This window comes from Papaver somniferum, chromosome 4, assembly GCF_003573695.1.
Source record: "Papaver somniferum cultivar HN1 chromosome 4, ASM357369v1, whole genome shotgun sequence".
Classification (NCBI taxonomy): Eukaryota; Viridiplantae; Streptophyta; class Magnoliopsida; order Ranunculales; family Papaveraceae; genus Papaver; species Papaver somniferum.
In genome coordinates, this window is record NC_039361.1 from 97734325 (window position 1) to 97759526 (window position 25202).

At 34.6% G+C, this 25202-nt stretch overlaps 1 protein-coding gene and 1 long non-coding RNA gene across 2 annotated transcripts in view; one reads left to right on the forward strand and one right to left on the reverse strand.

Annotated features, from left to right (window-relative positions):
* LOC113272865 overlaps positions 1-10719 on the reverse strand; it is a 100010-nt gene extending 89291 nt beyond the window's left edge. Inside the window, exon 1 of the mRNA XM_026522659.1 lies at positions 10009-10719. Within this exon, the coding sequence (XP_026378444.1) occupies positions 10009-10719 (711 nt within the window). The remainder of the gene's footprint in view (positions 1-10008) is intronic.
* Positions 10720-22688: 11969 nt separating this feature from the next.
* Positions 22689-24976, forward strand: LOC113276167. The gene is made up of 2 exons (XR_003324110.1): positions 22689-24044; positions 24719-24976. It is a non-coding gene; the product is annotated as an uncharacterized LOC113276167 (long non-coding RNA).
* Positions 24977-25202: the final 226 nt, after the last annotated feature.

The following is a 25202-nucleotide window of genomic DNA, read 5'->3' on the forward strand; positions in this document are numbered from 1 at the left end:
TCTCCGGAGCTCATGTTGATCTTAGCCTTCAAACTGTTGAACGCAGTGATATCCTCTAGTCAACTACATACTTCTATCCTAAACTGAGACTTGACTAAATGTTGACTACAAATCAAGATTGTTAGAGCATAAATCGGTTGAACCCACCAAGCGTTAGTATGTCAAGTTTGGTTGTCATATTTTAGTGAATCAAAACTCGTTTAAAGAGTCGCTTGATTATGTACTAGAGACAACTTCGTATAGGTTAGGCTATAAAGACTAGGATTATGAGACATACAAGTATTACTCTAAGACTTGAATAATGTGAAGAAGTAACAAGCTACAACGACGTCATCATCCTTCCTCTTGAGGTTAGTAATATTTTGACTTGAACTGTTTCATTCCTAACGTATCTTTCAAGTCGTGATATATTGAAAACATAACTGCGAAGCTGTGAATAATTATACTCTTGTAGTAAGACATGATCATATGATCATAGTGTTAAGGAATTAAGATACGAAGTATAACGCTTATCTTTTGAACTTCGTATATAAGACATCGACATAGTCGTATGAATGCTATTGTGATTATGTGTATGGGTAAAAGTGAAGATTTCATCCTAGGAAACAATGTTTACCTTTGTTTAAAGGAAGTACATTCATATACTTATTTTATGAATTAAAAGGGAAATCTCTAGGCTTATTGGTATTGTTATTCATTGTATATCTTTGGATTACCAATATGTGTGAGTTAATAGAACCGATCATAATTTGTTATGTAACTTGGTAAAACTAATCACAGTGCATGACTTATGTACTGGTGTGGCTTTTATTAGTGTAACTGATCCTAAGTAATCACATGAGATGGTATAATCGATATTTATAATTGGTGTGACCGATCCTAGTAATTGGTGTGACCGATCACAAAAGAGTTATGTAATCGATCCTTGTAATTGGCGCAACCGGTCCTAGTAATTGGTGTAACCGATCCTAGTGACTTGTGTAACCGATCACAAGTAATACCATGAGAATATGGTAACCAGTCCTGGTAATTGATGTAACCGATCCTGTTAACTAATGTAACCGGTCTCAGTAACCATAGTAAGGTAGAACCGATTCTTGTGTTTGGTAAAATCGTAAACCCATGATTAGTGATTTGATATTTGATCAATCACATAGTTGTCGTGGAATACAGATGAACCAGTTCTAAACTTGTTTGGAAGTGTGGTATAATCGATTCCAAGATTGTAAATATGAAAGAGGATTTACAAAGAAAAGATGTCGACATACTTTGAACATGATCAGTAACTCTTATCTTTTATTGTTCAAAGATATTCCTTAATAACTCAAAGAGATCCCTGACTGAAATAAACTAAGAATCTTTTAATTAAGGTTATTAGTTTTATATGCTTTTAATTACCATCAATTAAATTCATATCTCTGGAGAGGAAAAATTGGTAATGTGAATTTTCTAATTGGAGATTTTCTAGTGAGATTTTGGAAATATTGTACAAAGCATTTCCAGGAATTATGAAAACCGATTAGGGCATTTATTACATATCTTGAGAATATTCGGTTTTGGAAATTCCTTGTTGTCCAAACATCCTTGGTCTCTAACTACCCAAGTCTGCATTTCGAGCAAACTATCCTAAGAGCCAGGCAAACTTCACATTTTTGTTGTTTCTGGTGGAGCCGTCTATCCGGAGAGAAACGTACCCTAATTAGGCAAAATCTCTTACGAACGCTCGTTTAAATACTTTTGTGGGATCAAGAATCTCTACGAGTACCGTTGGTGGGAAACTAGATGATTGCAATTTATTTTAGTTTTCGATTGATTTGATTGACTAACGATTGTTGAACTTTGATTGCACCTAGTTTGTTTATTCTTGAGAATCTTCTCTTCTGATATAAGATTCACTCAAACTAGATCGAAGTGTCGACGGGATCTTTAGAACTGTTTGTAGATCTAAAGACGTCTTTTGATAATCCATTGTTAACAAACTTCATTCTGTGCGTGATTGATCACAAGAGATTCAAGTGTTGTTGTGCAGGTGTTTATTGAAGATTAAAGAAGATTTGAAGATAAAGAAGATTTCTGATTTGGTTTCTATATCTTTGGGTGTGCACAAACCCTTGATCAGCTGGGATCCAACTAGAATCGGATTTATTCGATTGGTTAGTTGTGTAAGATCGGCATCACTTTATAGTTTTTTGTTTGATTCTATATTGATTGATTTCAAATCTAAACTCTGCTACTTTGGTGGTTGTTGGATAGATTGATCTGACCAGACAACGGAGTTTATTGGTTAAACGGAAGAGACTTTGCGTATGACTTGAGATATCTTCATTTGGAAGAATCAAGAGAGTTGTTACCAAACATATTTGTTTTTCCTTTACTGTTTGGAATACGATCCAAAGGAATTGTTCCAGTGCGTGCACTTATTGAATGTCGGAAGCGCAGGGATACTGAAGCAACTAGGTGAACTATATGTTTAGTTGCTTGGTCTCAACTATACGAAGTTTTTAATATTTTGTATAATGGCTTAATTCTGAGAGCATTCAATTCTGGACTAGGTCCCAGGGTTTTTCTGCATTTGCGGTTTCCTAGTTAACAAAATCTTGTTGTGTCTTTTACTTTTCTATTTCCGCAATTATAATTGTTTATTATAATTAAAAGTAAAATACACAAACGTTAACTCTGTATTACTTGATAGTGATCCTATAGAGTTTGGTTAAGTCCCAACCTATTATCAAGTAATCACACTTTGATTGTTGTATTGTCTCGATTTCGTATCCATAGACTATCATATAAAGTGTGAATACCGATTTGTAGTATTGTCTCGACTTTTTCCATAGACAATCACTTTCGTTAAGAGGACTTATAGTTGGATAATTTAAATATTGTGGTGTATTTGGGTACCCTCGTCTTTTCAAAGATATAGTTTTGACAACTAAATTTGACAACAAGCTTGAGATAGCAATACTTGTGAGTTCGACGAACAATGTTCTAACAATCTCTCTCTTTGTCAATTTTAGTGACAAAACTATCAATACATATGGATTAAAAAATAAAGCTTCAAAGCTCCGGAATCCACCATGCTTGATTTCCTTGGTTCTTCAACTCCATGAATTATCTGTTACTTCAAGTTGCTATGATCTGAACGTGTTCAACTCAGCATTTTTTTTTGTTGAATATCCATAATGGTAACAACTTTGAAAACAGATATTCTCAATCGTCGTTATACAGAAATATAGTATTATTATCTTCTCCAAAGTTCATTTATATCACAACTTCGTATTAATACTACGGTGATATGTTTCTCCACCTTAGTCAATACTTACATCTTTTGCATAATAGGTGAAACCTATCGATATTGATTCACTCCCCCTTACATAATGATCCGCAAACCATATGTATGTAATGTGAAACTACTAATTAATTATCCCCCTTTTTGTGAATAAAAATTGGCAAAGGTACGAAAGATATGGGATCGTAATGAATTCAAACAAAAGATACTTCAAGACTAAAGAAGCACACATCAACTTTTATTAAGATGATATCACGTAGTATAAAATACTTAGCATTCATCTAGGAGATTTAAGATACAAGCATCCCCCTGTAAATTCCACATCCACTTTCCCCACAAAGGTATAACAATTAAGCACAAGTTCAATTAAGAAACCCTCCCCCCGCCTCCCATTTGATGTCAATACCAAGAGAACAACATGAGTGACCTTACTTTAATGAAAAAGAATGATTTTTTTGGACATTAACAAATCACATGGATTTGTATCCTAAACATCGACATAAATTAATCTCAACACCAGTTACGAACAAGGAGACAATTTTAATCGATATGACTCAATATAAGAAAATCTTACGGAGTAGATAGTGCACTAATTACACAAAAGTGTGACCACAAATAGATCAATACCGCGAAAAATTCTCACAAAGCTTGTTCTATTTTAGTTCATAAAACTTGATAGATTTAACTTTTGGGCATATATGAGATATCAGTTCAATTCACAAAAAGTAACGAACACATATATCTCATAAGACTTCGCAATACATTAAACCAATAATGATTAAATACTGCAAGTTCATCTTCCAGAAACTCTAGATTTTAAATAAATAAATCTAAAACATGCAAGATGAAAATTGTTGGAAATAGCTTGTGTACTCACAATATTTGCTATACTAAACCCTAGTTATCCTTCTTGAACAAAAGAATAAATTCTCACAAGAAGTTTCCTAGTAACACATCTGGTTATTTCTAATAGCATGAGCGGAGAATTCCTTCTCATTGTTGAAGAACTCGTTGATCATGGGATCATTCAGTTCTTCCAAGTCTTCAGAAATGTCAGTCAACTCACTAAGTCTTGTTCTCAGTTTACACAGGGTAGTTTTTGACTGAGCCAACATGTGTTCACAGTGAGTCATTTTATCTAACGAGAGATTGATTCGAGATTTCAAATCATCCCTCTTAGACACAAAGTTATTCACTACATCCCTGAAATCATTTTCCTAATGACATATAAATGAAAGACAATTTGAGATAAAACATGTTTCTTCTCCAGATGATTTCTCCTTTCTGATCCTTGATGATTTGAAGCGTTAACAACTTCTACTACATCCTTTTTGGTGATACCTATAGTTACAGGAGCCATTGAACCGTATTTCCTCAACAAGAAGAGAATATGGAAGTATAACTTTGTCGTTCTTGAGCCAGTGCAACTTCAGTATAGCTTTGTCGTCCATGAGCCATAATACACAGACTTTGACGACCTTTTACTTTAATTATACTAGTTATTAGTTACCTGTCCTCCTGAAAATCATAGTTATGTCAACATAAGATTGAAACATTATCTCAAATAAACAGAGTTTAGAGCACAAGAGTTAATGGTTCAAAAATTAGGGACTTATAGATAGGTGATGAAACACAAATATGTATTCTTGATTTTGAAGCTGGCTCAACAAGATCACATACACGATATCTCTATGATATTATTATGAGGTGATTCACGTAAGATTAGCAGACTTATCATAAATGGTCAAGTCAACTTGAGTAACCTTATCATCACAAAGAGTATTATGATGAGTTTTTGTTCAAGTCTCATTTTCTCAAGCAAAAATATTGAGGTTGCACTTACTACTACAATTAAGTAGTGATGGGGTGAGTATAAAACTCACCTCTTGTGTCCCTAGCTGACTTAACAAGGTTATATATGTATGTAGGAGACTTATCTTTCCTAGTTCTTATTCTTCTTCTTCTTGTCTGTTTGTCTTTCTTTAGCATTCGGGTTACAGAACTTTTCTTCAATAACTGACTCATTCTCTACATGTCATTATGAAGTTTAACAAAAAAATTTGAAGTGATAGTGAGAAAGAGAGAACAACAATGGAAGAGAGAAGAACTTTTCTATTAACCATAGGAGAGAACCCCATTACATAGGTTTAGTGTTCTATTTATACAAGTAGAAGAGAAAACCCTAGTAGTCTAATGGACCACACATCCATGGGCCATATGCCCTATAACACTCCCCCTTGTGCGGTTCAAAAGCGGAACTTCAAATGTGTTGCCTCGTAAAAAACCTTGACAAGGAAAACCCAATGGGACAAAACATTGACGAAGGTAAAAGAGTACAACGTGTTGATAAAGCTGGCCACTTCTCTTCGGAAAAACCTAAAATATAAAAACCATGTGGGAAAAAGATAATTTCCATTGGAGAATCATAAACCTAGCATTGTTGTTGTCTCATTAAAAACCTTGCCGAGTAACAAAAATCCATTGGGACAAAATAAAACTCGGTGAAGGGAAAAGAGTTCAACAGACACTCTCCCCCCTGATGTTGACATCATATCATTAGATACTCCCCCTGATGTCGACATCTCCCCCTGATTGCAGTCAAGGGAGTTTGGACAATTTCCTTAGTCCAATACTTTTTACGTTCTTTTCAAATAAGGACTTAGGAAGTGACTTAGTAAATAAGTCTGCCACATTCTCATCAGACGGTACTTTGTTGACTTGAATGTTTAAGAGACACTGATGTTGCTAATTGTAAAAGAACTTTGGTGAAATATGTTTTATATTATCACCCTTGAAATATCCTTGTTTCATCTGTTCGATACAAGCTGCATTATCTTCATAAATGCATGTTGGCTCTTGAGTGGTGGAATTAAAACCACTCGTCCCTCTAAAATGTGTAATGATATACCTTAACCATATGCACTCACGAACCGCTTCATGTAGGGAAATGATCTCTGAGTGGTTCGTGGAGGTAGCTACAAGAGTTTGCTTGGCCGATCTCCAGGATATCGTTGTGTTCCCTATGGTGAATACATAACCAGTTTGGGATCGAGCTTTATGTGGGTCAGAGAGGTACCCAGCATCAGCAAAACCAACCAAAACATTATTTGGGGTTTCAGTGCAGGGGGTTGATTTAGTAATCTTCCTTTCGTCCTCATAGGGATAAAATAGACCCATGTCAATGGTTCCTTTAAGGTATCTGAATACATTCTTTATACCATTCCAATGAGGCTGCGTTGGCGCTGAGCTATATCTAGCTAACAAGTTCACTGAGAATGATATATCAGGTCGAGTACATTGTGCTAAGTACAATAATGCGCATATTGCACTTAGGTAGGGAATTTCAGCTCCCAATACCTCTTCACCATCTTCCTTTGGACGAAATGGATCCTTTTGTACATCTAAACTTTGACCAATCATGGGAGTGCTAGCAGGATGCACCTTGTCCATATTGAATTGCCTGAGTATCTTATGGACATATGCAGACTGGTGGATTAGTATTCCACATGATCGGTGTTCTAGCTCAATTCCTAGAGAAAAACGAGTTTTCCCAAGATCTTTCATCTCAAATTCAGATTTCAAGTAGCTTGCGGTTTCTCTTATTTCATCAAGAGTACCTATTATGTTCATATCATCAACATAAACAGCTATAATTGCAAATCTGGAACTCGTTTTCTTTATAAATACGCAGGGGCATAACTCATTATTTGTGTATCCCTTCCCAATCAAATAATCACTTAGACGGGTATACCACATCCGCCCGGATTGCTTTAATCCGTAAAGTGAGCGTTTCAACTTAATCGAAAACGCACTCCGTTATTTAGAGTTACTTGATTCGGGCAATGGAATGCCATCAGGCACTTTCATGTATATCTATGAATCTAGATCCCCATAGAGATATGTTGTAACCACATCCATAAGTTGCATTTCAAGTCCTTCTGAAACTACCAAGCTAACTAAGTAGCGGAACGTTATGACGTCCATTACGGGAGAGTGTGTTTTCTCATAATCAATTCCAGGGAGTTGTGAGAAACCTTGCGCCACAAGGCGAGCCTTATACCTCAAGACTTCATTCTTCTCATTACGCTTTCTGACAAATACCCATTTATGTCCTACGGGCTTTACACCTAGTGGGGTTAGCACTCTCGCACCAAATACCCGTCTCTTTGCCAGTGAATTCAATTCTTCCTGGATTGAAACTTCCCATTTAGGCCAGTCTGCTCTGTTTTGACATTCTGCGATAGAGCGTGGTTCGATGTCATCGTGCTCAATGATCTCTTGAGCAACAGTGTATGCAAATGCATCATCAATCTGCGTGGAGGATCTTTCCATCAATACGTATGCACTCTCATAATCCATAGAGATTTATTTGTTCTCTGGAATCATTTCAAACATCGGAGCATCCTCCAGTATTGATTCATGGACATAACTGTAATCAGAGAAAATTTCATGAGAGGGATTATCTGTATTGATGATTAATGGATCAGATTGTGCCTTACTCACTCTTTTCTTCCTTGGGTGAGTATTCATCGAACCAAGTGGTCTTCCTCTCTTTATTTGGGGGGCCACTGCCTCAGCTACACTTCCACCAAGTGTAGGTTTGACACCTCTATATAAGGTGCCTTTTCCCGTATTAGGGATTTCTAACCTTGCAGGCACGTTTGCAGCTGGTATGTGTGATCTCGTCACTTTAGCAATACCAGTGAATGCATCAGGCATTGAGTTTGCCACATTATGAAGATCAATAATTCTTTTCACTTCACTTTCACATTGTGAGGTGCGGGGATTAAGATGAGACAATGAGGGGACACACCATGACAATTCCTGTCGTTCCTTTATGAAATCCTTTTCCATACCTCCCCCTAACGACGGGAAGGTTGTCTCATCAAAGTGACAGTCCTCAAATCTAACGGTAAAGAGATCGCCTGTCAAAGGTTCCAAATAGCGGATAATTGTTGGGGATTCGTATCCAACATAAATACTTAATCTTCTTTGGGGACCCATCTTAGTACGCTGTGGGGGCGTAATATGCACGTATATAGCACAACCAAAGATACGTAAATGTGAAATATCTGGCTCATATCCAGTTACCAACTGGTACGCAGAAAATGGTTGGCTAATAGTGGGTCTAAAGCGAATAAGTAATGTTGCATGCAATATGGCGTACCCCCAAGCAGTAATGGGAAGGTTGGAACGCATAACCAATGCCCTAGCTATCATCTGTAACCTTTTGATGGTAGCTTCTGCAAGACCATTTTGAGTGTGTACATGGGGTACAGGGTGCTCTTTGTCAATTCCGATTGACATACAGAAATCATCAAATCCTTTAGATGTAAATTCTCCAGCATTATCAAGTCTGATAGACTTGACTGTATAATTGGGGTGGTGATCCCTCAAACGTATAATTTGTGCTAGGAGCTTTGCAAAGACAGCATTTCTTGTGGACAGTAATGCAACGTGTGACCAACGGGTCGAAGCATCTACCAAAACCATAAAATACCTGAATGGTCCACACTCTGGATGTATAGGTCCACAAATATCACTTTGTATTCTTTGTAAAATGGAATTTTTTGTTTTGCATCTTTAGCATAGGATGGTCTGGCTCCTGTCTTTGCTAAAGAACAAGATTTGCAAAATGAGTGGTGTGATTTTGACAAAGTCCACGAAGTAGAATGAGAGAGAGTTTGCACATCAGTTTCTTTAGATGGCAGTGGCTCGCAGACGTTGTTACTTTGCATTGTAACTGTATTTTGTCTCATTTTACTTTTCACTCGAAATAAAAGATGTCCGTGTGAGTTATTTAAAACACGGATCAACATATCACGACCCCGGTGCCCCAAGCGGTCGTGCCAAAGATTGTATAAGTCACTGTTCAACAGTACATCGTTGGTAACAACATATGATTCGATAATCCGAATAGTAGTAGTATACAAACCACTAGAGTGAATCATTAATTTCTCTAGAATACGTTTTCTTCCACATGTATTAGAGATAATATTTATATATTCAATTCCATTTTCACAGTGAGTTTCCAAGTGATAACCATTTGCACGGATATCTTTGAAGCTCAACAAGGTACGGTTAGCTCTTGGTGCATATATAGCTTTTGTGACTTTAATCATTGTGCCATTTGGCAACAAAAATTGAGCATTGCCTCTCCCAATGATCACTCGTGATGATCCAATCATCGTAGTCACAGAGGATTTATAAGGAATTAAGTCAACAAATAATTGCCTATTTCTTAAAATAGTGTGTGTGGTGCCACTATCAGCTAGGCACTCAATCTCTTCTGGGGATGAAATTCCTACAAGTAAATGGTACTTCAGAGAATTCGGTCACAAAATTCAATCATGCAATAGATTATCACAGTAAAAAAAAATCCAAAGCATAATCAGTACCCATAAAAAATAAAAACCACTGATCCATCAACAAAAAAAAAACTATAGTTTAAGACTACCTAACATAGTTTAAGTCATCAAAAGAAACATTTGAACCAAAGTCTTCTAAACCACAAAGAAAAAAAATAAACAAGTTTTTAGGATCAAAGGATAAATAAAAATAAAATAACAATCAATCAAAGTCAGGTGTTTCCATAAGGGCATGGTTTTTTTTCCCTGGAAGTCTGAAATGGTGAAGTTGACGTCTGGGGCATGATCATGTTCTTCCACACAGTGAGATTCTTGATCTATGGATTCTCGGTACTTTTTGTAGATGGATGCTACCTTGGCACTAGCCTTGCATTGCTGGTACCAATGTCCGGAGATTCCACACCTGCAACAAGGTGCATTGCCATTCTCTACCTTCTTAGGTGTGGGGTTCTTATGTGTTTTTTCAACAGTGTTGCCCCTACCACTAGGTCCAGAAGTAGCATCTCTAGACCAGGTATTTGAATGGCCTCCACACCAATGTCCCCTACCACGATGACCCTTTTGTCCTCTTCCACGTGGGTTATTATCCCCACGTGAGTATGGAGCATGAGAATATGAATCATTTTTAACCCTCTTTTCTTTGGGGTCTTTTCCCTTGTTATCCTTGTCATAGTTAGCCTCGGGAATTTTCTTCTTCCCGGGGGCTCTAGCATTGTTGTTTGCTAGAACTTCATTATGCCTTTCGTCTACCCGCAATAGGTTGATCAACTTACTAAAAGTTGTTATTCTCTTGTTATCAACTTCTATGCGGTATTGGTTGGCTAGAATAACCGATGACAAAGGTAAAGTAGACAATGTCTTTTGAATCATATCTTTATCTGTAAGTTTTATCCCACAGAAATTGAGGTGTGCTTGTAGCTTAAGCATATCTCTTTGGAAATCACCTACCTTCACATAACCAAGAAACCGGATGTCATTCCATTGTTCATTCAACTGTGGGAGAAGGCAATCCTCAATGCTCCCAAAACGGCTTGCTAGTGCATCCCACAGTTCTTTAGGACACATTATGTGTTGGTATCCCCAAAGGAGATTAGGGTCAATATGTGCCTTCAAATATCGAAGGGCTTCAGCCTTTTCTTTTCAGTTGATGGGGCATCATCTTTGTCAGTAGAGGGTGTGATGGTGTGGGTGCATTCTTTTGCTACGAAAGCGATCTTCACATCATCCATCCAACGATGATATTCAAGTCCATCTATATCCAACAGTCCAAACTCTTGTCGGATATATTCCGTCTTGCTCATCTACATAAGACAAGGCTAAAGGACATTAGTATGACCAAGTTTCTTAATGGCCAATGGAGTGAGAAACCAAAATTCTTTATGGTTCTTAAAATATCCCGTTTGAGTCAAAATCCATAGGATGACAGTGCCCCATTAACGGTTTAGATAAAGGCAATTTTTAAGTTAAAATATAGGTGATACTATAATAGACGCGATCACATACACACAAAAAAAGTAAAAAAAATGTAATTCATATGAGATACAAGAGCATTTGGCACAATTACACCTCTAGAAAAATCATAGGTTGAACAATACTAAATTTATACATTATTAGAGGCCCTTTGTTAAGTAAGTATAATACTGTAAAAATAAAATAAAAATAAATGATAGTAATATATGCATACACAAGTTCCAATCATCATTAGTAGTACAGATTAAAAATAAATAAACAACAGTTGCGGCATTGGATACAAAAAAATTACAAAAAAAAAAATAGTAATGGTTGCATGATACGACTATATTAATAGAATCACAATAAAAAGCGCTAATACATATAATATGACATATAATAATAATAATAATAATAATATATATTTAATAATTATTATCATTAAAGAAATGTATTCCAATCATCCACTATAGAGCATACGTTATAGGGAAAAGCACAACGTCATACATTAAAATAAGAAGTAACGGTACATACATATTAATTTGAAAGTAATTAATAATAGTCAGGGCATTGGGATGGGGATCCGTAATAAAGACAGACAACACACATACACAATCACAAACGGACAAAAAAAACTCTTGGCATTTCACATAAAGGAAAATAATCATAAAGCATACGTTATAGGTGCATGGTGCCACATCATATTAAATGGGATATAATAAACAAACAATAATAAAAATGTAAACAGATTCATACGATGACAAAAGAGGCAAATCAGTGGAAACAAAAATTAACGAATAATCTTCTCTGACTTACAAAAGAAAACGTACAGACATGGGTAAACCCTTTTTTTTTGTAATTAATACAAATTAGTATATAAGTGGTCCAATCATAGTGCAGTAAATATATATTATATTTAATCATGAATAAGAAATATATATAATATATACAGAGAGAAAATATTTATCCATTAATAGACCCATGTGACTGATAAGACATAGCAAAAGCAAGCAGACATTTATCCTATGTGAGACCATTTCTTAGAAGTGAGCAGGCAATCATATACTAGAATATGACAAAATATTTACAATCACAATCAAATAAAATATTAAAAAAAAATCAGTAGACAAGTACATGGATAGGTCACAATCGAGTAGGGTAGTAAGTCAAAATAAACAGATTTACAGAATAGCATGTGAACAAACAAAGTATGGACACATAAATCAAATTTAAACAAACTGACGCAACAACATCAAAAATCATATATTAATATTATATATATATCGATAGAGGAGACCAAGATAAAATGATTTCTTACACAAGCAAAATCAGGGCATCTTTATAATTATTATAATAATTAATCATGGATTAAAACTATAGCTAGGACATAGTAACAAATCAAAAGAAGAATAGGTCTCATATCAGGACAAATCATTCATAGCAGGACATAGTTATGACCAAAACATAGCATATAGGATGAAAATATATTTTTGATTCTTAAAAAAAATGAAACAGATCTGACAAAGTCATACCTTTTACGCAAACCAATGATTTGAAAAAACACAGGATAAATAAAGGTATCAAGATTAAACGCCGAAAGTGCTTTTCTTAAATTGATTCACCGATTTGATGTCAAAGAGGAGGAAGAAAAAAAAAATTATTCGTTGCAGGGTTAGAGTTCGTGTGAGATAACGTTTTGAAGTGATAGTGAGAAAAAGAGAACAATAATGGAAGAGAGAAGAACTTTTCTATTAATCATAGGAGAGAATCCCATTACATAGGTTTAGTATTCTATTTATATAAGTAGAAGGGAAAACCCTAGTAATCTAATGGACTGCACATCCATGGGCCATATGCCCTATAACAATTTTCATATTATTCTTCTTAAGTTTCCAACATTTTTCTTGAATATGGTTCTTACTTCCGCAAAAAAAGCAACACAAAGGGGGCTCATCTTTAGAAGACTTAGCTACCTTTTTATCACAACGAACTGTTCCCTACATGAACCGGCATGGATGAAACAGTTGTTGGTGATTGATGTCTTGCTGGTGAACCCAATACCATTAGCGTTACCAAAGGACTTTTGTCCAAACAACATAGTTAAGATTTTGTCTGAGCTTCCTTAGAGCCTTTGTAGATCACACTTGAGAGTATCAATCTCATTATTTTCTACAGACATTGTTCTAGTAAAATTTTCATTATGTTTTTCCATCTCTAAATTTTTCACATGAAGAGATGATTCGATTTTTCCAAGATTTTCTTCAAACGAAGGTTTTCCTCGGTGAATTTCTTCACTTTTATTCAAGAATTCTAAAATCTCTTTTTTTTTTCTGACTTGGAATCAGAATCAACAGATTTCTGCACAAGGGGGCTGAATTTTCTATCTGATTTTCAGAAGTAAGCTCACTAGGATTATCCAATGAAACTATGAGAGCATTATTTCCTTGAAGAGAACTTCCATCTTGAACAAAATCATCTTTGGTCTCGGTCCGGGAGTCTCGTTTCCCAGATTGTCTGTTCCTTCTTAGGATATTTTGACTTGCTGCATGAGCATAGATATATTTTCTTCATCATGATCAACACAACATTTATCATCCCAAAACAAGCTTTCCTTCGAAGAAGTTATGCCTGCTTTAGTTGTGGCTTCAAGTGCAAAAGCGTTGTCTCTAGCCATACTGTGCTCGTGATCAAATATTTTCAACTTCCTAAAGAGATTATTTCTGGATGCTCGCTCTCCCTTATCAGGAAATTTATACCCTGAAAGGGATATAGTTTACACATAACAAATGGAGATGTAGAAACCATATATAAGTAGTTGTGAAGTTGTTTGGCATATAGGGGTTACCATTAAACGTTTCAGATCAGGTAATTTTGGAATATGAATCTGCTTAAGATTTCATCTTTTAATATATTAAAAATCGGTTTGGTGCATTAAACAATTATAGTTCCACCAATTATACTACCAATCCTCTAACCTCCTCTATAACACCTTTTGTTGGTGAGAGTTCTCTGATCGTTGTTGGTCCAAGTAAGTGGCTGAAATGAACTATCATTTGTTGGAAATTTAAACAACTATATAGTTGTTGTAAATGTAGGCATCTTCGAATAGCATATGAAATTAGTTTATGTTTTTTAGCGCATTGGTATGATAAAGTATAAAGTAGATTTATATATGACACTTATGGAAAATTACTTTGATTAAAAAGTAGTGATCAGCGAATCATAATTCATTGAGTAGTTATTTTAGGGGTCCCCGTTTAAATAATACAGTTATTATGTGAGTTGGAGAAGTGGTTCCGAATTGTCTCTGACTTCCTGGTTTTATTGTGGTAAGTAGGTTTAAGAGGATATACTACAAAATTACTAAGAAAGTACCATATATATTCATTGGCATTAAAAGCATTTTTCATAAATGACCGTATATAAAAAGTTCTAAATACTTAATGTCATCTCTCACTCCGGAATAAACTAACACTTGTGGAGCTTACCCTCCCTCCCATTGGTCCGTTAGCATAACCACGCATTCTCCTGGCTCATAGAAAAATCATTTGTGTCCGCTGGATGAAGTTTGGTGCTATATTGTGTGTTGAAGTGGCAACGTGCGGTGTAGATTAGGTAGATAGTTGATAAAGTTCGACGGATGGCCCTCATTGTTTGTTATGATGACCGCTGGATGGTCGATATATATTTTTGGACAGTTGAGAATTTATGTTTTATTTTTACATCGAGTTTACATTTTTTTTAAAATCATTGCCGCTAAATTTTTGGAATGCGTTAGAACCGTTGATTTTATTTTTCCAAATATATATATATATATATATATATTTTATAAAATTTTCCAAATATACCAAAAACTATATATTAATGTATAAATTACCAATATGTACCATTATAGTGGTCTTAGTTAGTGGCAGGTCCACCCATTAAGAACCCAATAACAGGAGCTCCATAATTACAGTAAAAGAAAAATGAAAAATGGACCTAATTTCTTATCACCTGGTCACGTGCACGTGCGAGATCGGATATGAGAAATTTAAAAATACCACAAATGACCTTCCCTATTAAACAGATCTATACGCACAAGAAGAACATTTGACTTTTCAGGTTCGTTTTTATTTTCTCTTTCCTCTCACTGCTGCTGCGATTAGATTTTGACCAAATCCAATTTATTTTTCTTCTATTTCTCTTGCAATGTTTATTTTAGGGTTTTCACGATCTAATCGTTGTTGTGTTTGATTACGCTTTCGATCTCCATGTTTGATTTGTTGATTATTTACAAGATCTAGATGAATAATCACATTTTTTGTTCATTTCGTTGTAAGATTTGATTATACCAGTTCCACTTTGTTGGTTTTAGATTTGTTTCATTTTTTTTTGGTGTGAAGCAATAGTACATATACTCCATACTGACAGAAACCTAGTTTATTTTTGAGAAGAAGAAGAAGATGCATCGTTATGAATTTACGACGAGAAGATTGTTTGTGTTTCCATGTATGTTATCTAATGTTCTTATTTGATTATTTTGTTCGTTTTTTTTCTTTTGATTTGTTTTTCGATTGTATTATGAAGATCAAATCGATTTTCATGACTCTTTTATGTTTTTAGGTTTTTTACAGTTTGTTTTTACGATTTGCCACTTTTTATGGTTTGATCCATTAGTATGTATGTGTAATACTGAAGTATCTGCTTTGATTCAGTGATCAGTTCTTCTTGACATGCACTTGATTTTTAGTTCATGAATGCGCAATACGTATATGGCGTACTGATAGAAACTTCTTCTGATTCTATTTAATTCGGAGTTTTACCACTGTTTTTGGGTTCGATCCATGAGTACGTATGTGTAATACTGAAATATGTTTTTTGATTCGGTTATATTAATGGATTCATCACTTCTTATTGACATGTATTTGATTTTTTTGTTCATGAATACGCAGTATGTATATGGCATACCGATAGAAATTTCTTCTGATTCTGTTTTATTCAGAGTTTTGCCGCTGTTTTTGGGTTCGATCCATGAGTACGTATATGTAATACTGGAAAATGTGATTTGATTATGTTATATTCATGGATTCATCAATTCTTCTTACATGCAGTTGATTTTTGGTTCATGAATATGCAGTACGTATATGGCGTATTGATAAAACTTCTTCTGATTCTGTTTTATTCAGGGATTTGCCACTTTTTTTTGTTTGATCCATGTGTACGTATGCGAAATACTGAAATATGTGCTAGTTTTGTGTATCTTATTATGTGTTACTGTGCATATATAGGTTTTCCTTTATTTTTTCAATGATTTAATATTGTATTGAAGAAATATTAGAGATTAATTAGTATGATCCTACAATATATGTGATGTAATACGTTTTCTAATTTATTTTCATTGATTCTAACAGACATGTACTCTACTTGTAGAGCAGTGCAGCAGATATATACTCGAATTTGTAAGCAGTCGAGTGGATATGTATTCTATTTGTAAGCAGTGTGGCAGATATGTACTCAGATGTGTAAGTAGTATAGTAGATACAGTATGTACTCAAATTTGTAAGCAGTGTAGCAGATATGTACTCGATATAATGAACATTTAAGACACATATTGGTAGTAGAGGATATTATGGTCATTTTCATGTTTTAATTAATTTTGGACCTCCAGATAAAAGAAAATTCCGGTTGGACCTTACTATAAATAATTATATGGACCTAGGACCAACCAAAAAATTTCCCATTAACCCAACAAAATCTTTAATGACGTTATAATCTTAAAAATCCAATTATGTTGTAGGGATCTAGCCCATGGATGTGCAGCCCAATATAAAGCTAGGGTTCTATTCCTATTGTATATAAAGGATACTATAGGTATGTAATAGGGTTACTTGTATTGATAAGAAATCCTTCTCCTTCTCTGTCTCTTTATCTTCTTCTCCATAATCCACGACAAAACGTTATCGGACACGATGCTTTACCCTGCCATTTTTTTTTCTTTCTAGTAATCAGTATAATCTCTCAAATCAATCACCTGCACTACGTTCGGGAGTTTCAGAAATCTTCCATTATTGGATTTGTACATCTCGAACTGTTAAAGTTTCGGAAATCCCCTTCGGTCCTCATTGGATCTATAGTTTTGTTCTTGGATTGAATAGTTAAAGAAACAAGCAAAATTTCTATAGATCCCCCAATCAATCAAACTGTTATATGTCGAAGGTATACCTAAAACTCTTCTTTGTCTTCTATTTTGTTTTTGCCTATGAAAGAAACGCAAAAAAAAAGTTGTTTGTCGTGTTGTTGTGTCTCTTGATACACATGTTTGATGTATGTGAATATGTAATGTGTTTGTGTATATTCATCTATTTTCTTTCATGGTTAAATTAATCTGTTGGTGTCTTTGGTTAAATTAATTTATTCTTTTTTCCTTTTTCATGTTCATCTTATTTGGAGTGGATAATTTTATGACATATATTTTGTCATATTGTCACATGTATCAAATTGATGTGTATGTTTGTATGATCAGTTGTGAAATTCATGTCCATACTATGATATTTTTAGTATCAATGATGTATATTTTTGTCACTATTTTTGTTTTCTTTTGATCCATGATGATTGTGACATAAGTTTTTTTAATGTTTACTTGTTTCTGTTGATGTATCCATAGTTAATTTTTTTTTGTTTTGTGTATCACTATGTCCCACTTTGTCTCGTCTCTGTGTTTTGCTCCAATGATATTTTTTTTTCCTTTATCTAATCCATGTATTAGCTTGCACAATCCATATTTTGTTCTTAGAAGAAGAATTTTTTTTTTTGAAAATCCATGTTTGTAAGTTTGTATGCCAAATAATGTCTGTTCATGTCTAAATTTTACACTTGCATGTGTGTTATTTTTCTTCTTTTGTCTGCCATTATGATTGTTATTTGCTTTATGACTATTATTTCTTGTACTCATTAAGTTTGGCGGTTACATTTGCTTGCTCTGTTGATTGTAACGTGTACATTAACTAATATATAATATCCATAATTATCTTTCACTCATAAATAAGATTAATAAAATATATTTATGAATGCAAATTCAATTTAATTTCCACAAATACATTCATGCACATGCAAATACAATTAAAATAATAATAACTAAAATATGTTCATGCATGCAAAGTCAATTTAATTTCCACAAATACATTCATGCACATGCAAATACAATTAAATAATAATAACTAAAATATATCCATGCATGCAAAGTAAATTTAATTTCCAAAAATACATTCATGCACATGCAAATACAATTAAAATAATAATAATTAAAATATATTCATGCATTCATCCAAAGTCAATATAGAGATAACTATTTAGTTTCTGTTAGAGCATTGCTCGGTCGAACTCGCATGCGTTGTTATCTCAAGCATGTTTGTCAATGTTAGTGATCAAAACTATAAGTCTTGATTTCTAGTCTACTATAGCTAAATCTCGGACTAGGATAGAAAGTGTAGTTTAACTCAAGAACTCCATGGCGGATCATCATTCAAGACGAAGAACTACCCAAGGAACTGGTGGAACTTCATCGACAAAAAGGTATGTGGAGACTCGAACTTATATATCACTCAAAAGTCTATTCACTTTATCTCTTATCTTGAGACAAAAGTCGTTTTGCTATATAGACTTTGATTATACACATTTGGTATTTTGAGCCGAGTTTATCTCGCATATCTATTTCTCGAAATATGTGTTGGTAAGCTTTCTCTTTAGCCAAGTTCATCTTTGCCTAGTGACGAAGTCATGTTATGTTTCAATCACTTTGAAAATTGCTCTGACGAAAAATGGTTTATGAATAACAACTATATAACGTCCCCTGAGAATGTTTCAATGATTGAAATGAGAGTTTAGATTATATAACCAATGATGGATATAAGCATTGTTGTGTAAACACATATATGTATAAGTACTTATTCCTTGAACCAAAGTTTGCATACATTGTTGATCAAGAGAACCGGAACAAGAGCCGTGAACTAAGTCCGCGAACTGGCGGAAGTTCTCGACCCGAGAAAATATGTTGGAGTTTGAGAACTCCTTCCGGGAACTTAAGTCCGCAAACCCAGTACGCGAACTTGAGTTAGGTTATATCTAAAGACGATTGTTTGTGAACTCATGTTTACATAAACTAAGGAATGCTAATTGCAAACTGTGGCTATAAAGTTCATGAACCGATTCGAGTGAATCAAATCGTTTTTGCTTCGACTGTGTCTTGTGTAGTTACATAAGATTTCCTTTCAATTCAACAACTCTCTAACTAGTTCATTTGAGTCAATTGAACTAGTTGTGGTGAAGAAGAATATGGTTGATATGAAAATGCTCATATGGCTAACCATTTGGTTAACTATTGTTGAACCAACAAATGTACATGTTTGGGTATGGTTACACAAACCTAGAAACGTGCATTTCATTTGTGTGTAACAAGCTAAGTTTTTGATCTAACGGTTGAAAGATATTAGCTTGAATCTAATCAGGTTTTCATCTAACGTTGAATATTGAATGCTTTGTTACCAAGCTAACATTGATTGCAAACCCTGATTTGAAAGACTATATAAGGGAGAACTCTAGCAACTGGGAAACCTAATCCCCACACCTTACGTGTGATACTAGTTGTGTAAGATAGACTCGATTCTCCTTTAACCTTTGGTTTCTTCTTTTAAACCAGGTCAACGACTTAAATACTTCATTGGGATTGTGAAGCCAGACCGATACTACTTTCTCGTAGTTGTGTGATATGATCTTGCATATTCTATAGTACGAGTACAATCATAAAGATTGGCTTGAGATTTATATCTCCGATAGGCAAGATATAAAAGTAGTCACAAACATCTTCGTCTCATCGTTTGTGATTCCACAATATCTTCTTTCACCGCGTCGATTAATATTATTGTGAGGTAATTGATAATACTAGGACGTTCTTCGGGGATATAAGTCTGGGTTATCAATTGGTTCCTGTTCACCTTGATTTATCAAAAGACAGAACAAAACTTGTAGGTATATTTATGGGAGACAAATTTATCTATCATTATAGAATTTTCTGTGTGATACAGATTTATTTATTAAAGTCTTCGACTTTGGGTCGTAGCAACTCTTAGTTGTGGGTGAGATCAGCTAAGGGAATCAAGTGTGTAGCATCTTGTTGTGATCAGAGACGTAGGAGCATAACTGTACCTTGGGTTAGTGTGAGATTGGTTGGGGTTCAACTACAGTCCAGACTGAAGTTAGTTTGTAGTAGGCTAGTGTATGTAACGGCTTAAAACAATGTGTGTTCAATCTGGACTGGGTCCCGGGGTTTTTCTGCATTTGCGGTTTCTTTGTTAACAAAATTCTGGTGTCTGTGTTATTTCTATTCCGCATTATATTTTGTTATATAATTGAAATATAACAGGATGTGCGTTGATCAATCAGTTAGAATATCCGACCTTTTGGTTGTTGATTTAAATTGATTGACACTTGGATATTGGTCAGTGGTACCATCCAAGTTATCTCTCTAGTATTTGATAAAGACTCGCAGATTTCTATTTGCTTGAGTATATATGAAATCGATAGATTGAGATACAAACTCTTTGATAGAATTTTTATCTAGATTGAGTCTGACTATCTAGTTGATTCTCTAGAAAGTATATTGGAGTTTGTCCATACAGATTGCTAAGCGAAATATTGGGTGTGGTTGTTGCACCCCCGCTTTTTCAGTTTCCACAAATAGCACATATACAAATATCACACTTATTTAAAAATGATGTCATTTAATTATTTGTTTTAATTCCTGTGAAACCAAAACATTAAACTACACTATTACCTTTTAAAATGGGCATGTAACTCTCCGTGGACCTTGGACACGTTATGACCTTAACGAGTTAACACTACTAACTGGATCATCGTAATTTGGCCCAGAAACCAGGTTATGATTTTTTTGTAGTAAGGTTTTTCCCAGTTGGACCCAACTTGACTCAAAAATGACATTTTGGACTCAGAAGTACTTGAGCATCATTATTGTGCATTAGAGGTAGAAATCATTTCTTTGAAAAAGAAAAAGGAATATATTCCTTCATACAACTTTATGCCATTGACAACGCACTGTCTAAAAGGTAGAGCTACATATTCCCTTGTGTTTCTAAACACATGCATCCCAATTTTTTGTGGAAGAACTCATAAAAAGTTATATGAGTCAGAAAATTTCCATTTCTCTACTTCATCCATGATACTTACGAACCAATATAAGTTGAAGTATGACAACAAGAGAACTATCTTTAGTAATATATTAAACCTAAAGTAAGTGGTTGACATGTGTAGTGAGATAAAGAAATTTCTCAAATTAAGCTAAATGTAGCAAAATTGAAAATGGAACGAACCCCAAAGTAATAAGGGTTAGACGTAATGACTCATATAAATCATGTGAAAATGGACACATATATCATGAGGCAAAGATGTATTCCCAGTAGTAATGACACCAAAGTACAGGTATCAGCTGAATATGGGATGAAACTAAGATGGAATTCTAGCTCCCATCATAAATGAAAGAGTTGGAAATGCACCTGGTCATAGGTGTTGATATATACAATGTAATGTGTGTATCATAGTATCAACCAATTTTCACATCAACTTTACTGGCAACAAGAACTTTTCTTGGCCAATTGACTGTCTTATTCAGTTGAACTAGATCTAATATATGCAACTATGGAATGAAAACACGAGACATAAATTCTCTAAATCACTTGAGATATATTGGGATAAACGTAATATATATTCAGTCTAAAGTACTTGAGTTGAATCCCACTTTTATTACGTAATAAGGCCACCCCACTTATTAAACTCTCAAGACCCAAATGTCTAACTCATAGTTGTTTTTCTTCCACTATCTTAAGGAATTTAAACTAGTTGTATAATTATTTCCTTATAACGTGATTACGAGGATTTGATCATCGAGCGCAACACTGCGAGATAATCACACCTTATAATGTTTTCAAGATAGAAAAAAGACGTCACAAAATCTCTATATGTACCAAGAGATAATCACACCTTGTTAAATTCCAAAGAAACCCATGAAAATGGATATCATGTGAACCCTAACTGTGATGATATTGTAATTGGTTGCATCTTTTATAGTCACTAATGTATTTGGAAGGAACCATACTTTAGAGAGACTAATGAGTCAATTTAGTGAAATGTAAGTCACTATATTATTAATTGGGACTATTGAATCCACCGATGAAATTGTAAGGACCCTCAAGTTCGTCAATGCTATTAGACCAGTCAAGAGACGACCAAGCCGCTAATGACTCGATTAGTTTAACACAAACATTAATTAATAGGAATTAATCTAACAACGAACTAGATAAGAAACTAGTACCGCTGGATAGATCTCGAAAATTTATGCAGAATGGACTACTCGAACACGTGATTTGGATACAGGACGGAGAAGATATCATTGGTTTAATTCAAAGGGTAAATAATCTTTTGCAGTTTAGCTGACCGGGCTTCCCTTATATTTTGGTCGAGTGCCTTTAGCATTTTTGTCGGCCTTATCCCTACTCGGAGAAGAGTTCATTTTCTTCTTTTTTATCCTTCTTTCTTCTTCTTTCTCTTTCTTCTCTTCTCTGCTCTTTTCTATACTTCAGTCGAGCGCTGGTTTGAGAAACAAATCGGAGATTAGGAGGTCGTATAAAGAGCATATGGGTTGTACAGATTGTTGTTGATGGTGTTGAAGTTAGTTGGAGTTAAGGATGAAGAAGATAGAGTTGCTACTGTTAGCGGAAGTTAGGGTTTTAAATTTGGGATGTAGAAATCAAGAGTAATTGATGAATCAATCGAGAACCTTGATTATTATTGATGGTGGTGTTGATGCAAAAGTTTAATTCAACTCATATAAGGTAAACCAGAATTCAGAAATTAGGGTTTGTCGATAGTCTTATGAATTTATGTGAAATAATTTTATAACTGCGTAATTAGTTATGGGTATGTACTTAATTGTAGTTTGGTTGGATGTATTGAGTTCAATTTCAGTTTACGTAGGATATTGATTTGGGAATTAGGGTTTGTGTTTTTGATTGAAGTGTTTCCAGAAACTGGTTCTGATAAGGGGGATGAATTACTACTAGAGATACAATTAGGAGGTTTTGAGATTTGATTATGAAGAGAGTGTTATAGAACTGTGGTATGCAATTTAGACTTATGTTGAACTGCAGGGAAAAAGAAATGGACGTTAATGGATTTTTGTTTTAAAATGGATAATTGAGATGAATGACAGGGAAGAAGGGCATTAGTGTTTGAAGTGAAGAACTTGTGTATGTTGCTAGTATCTTTGCACATCAGTGGAACTGTTAATGTTGGGATTCACATCCGCAGGGGTCATTGGAGTGGCAATCGTTGGAGTTTGAATGTTATAGAAACTGAAGATGGGTGTAGTGATGTTAACTGTATTTATGAATGGATTTGCTGTAGTGGTTGAGTTATGTAAATTACAGGTGAAGATCGAGTTGAAATGAGTATAGGTTAGGTAAGTGAAATGAAATGAAGATGAAATTGAGTCTCTGTTGGTGTTGTTAAGTGAGAGAGATACAATTGTGGTTGTAATTTTTCAGTGGCAGTTCAGTTGTGTTGGTGGTTTGAGATGATGATTGTATACGTATTGAGATAAGAGTATGTTATGAATGAGGTTGTGTTGCTGGTAAGCCGATAGTGTAGGAGAAGGCTGTAGTTTGGATTTGATCTGTAATTGAGAAGGAAAAAAGTAACATACTTATAAGGGGAATTGAAATGAGATTAAGTCAGGGTGCGTGCAATTGGAACTGGAGTTGGAGATAGTAATGAAATTATGATTGAATCAGTTGTGTATGTATGGTGTTGAGTTTTATGTGACTGAAGTTTTGGAAAGAGAGTTAAGTGAATGTGTTGAGATGATCTGAGGTTGCTTAAACCTACAATTGCAGGTAGGCTGTATTATCCTTGTGAATCAAATTATCCTTGTGAATCAATTTTGGGTTATAATTTGAATGATTGAATTGATGCTTTAGTAGATTGAATTTGAACTTGGGTTAGAGTTATAGAGTTAGAATTGCAGATGTATAAGAAGAACATTTTGGCCAGTCTGACTTAACTTGTTTAGTCTGATTCAGTTTTACTTAGATGACTTAGATTATCTGACTGAGTCGAATCAGTTTGACTCACTGAGTCACTGGACCTGAGTTGACTCAGTTAACCGTTGACCAGACTTTGGCTATGACCCTGGACTTGACCCTTGACAGATGCTGACTGTTAGTTGACACCATTGACCGTTAGTTAGATTAATGGGCCGGTTTAGTGGACTTGGGACTAGCATCATGTTTTCTTAGTTTGATATTTTTACCTCTTGTGGTCTGCTTTAGCCTTCGACTTATTCTATAAAGTTGTAGATGTTCATAAAACTTATTTAATGGAATATGGAACCAACTTAATAAAATTAGTATACCTTAGACATGCTAAAAATAAATAATGAGTAAAGTCATAAATGGGCTTAGAATCAATAGATAGACTTGTATGATTCTTGTGTGAGCCATTTTGGTTATATTCTTAGAGTTCTTGTATGATTAATAGTTGATCTTTATTAACAACGATCGATTTAAAGGATGAACCAGTGGATCATGGATCTCGAGGTAGGCGTTGGCTTGTCATCAAAAGAGGTGGGAATACATTTCACTCTTTTGTAACCGTTGATGTTTCTTTTATAAAAGTTTATGTCTAACAAACTCATGTAATTTTCGTTTATGCATTCCATGCATTGTTTAATTTGAATTCCGACAGTTATGTTATTTCTTTTAATCTTTACATCGTTTGGAAAGGAACAATAATATTTGATTCGTATTTATGAATTGTTGGGAAATAAGAATTTCCTTATGTGGTATATAGGATACGCTCCTTCATTTATACTTTCATGCACGTTTAGGTGTGTAATTTTCACCCAGAATATATAGGTGTGTAATTGTCACCAATATTACGGGTGTGTACATTCACCCACAGATTATCTAGGTGTGTAATTATCACCAGTATTACGGTGTGTAAATGTCACCACAGAAATAATGGTTGGTGTGTAATTGTCACCAATTCGGTGT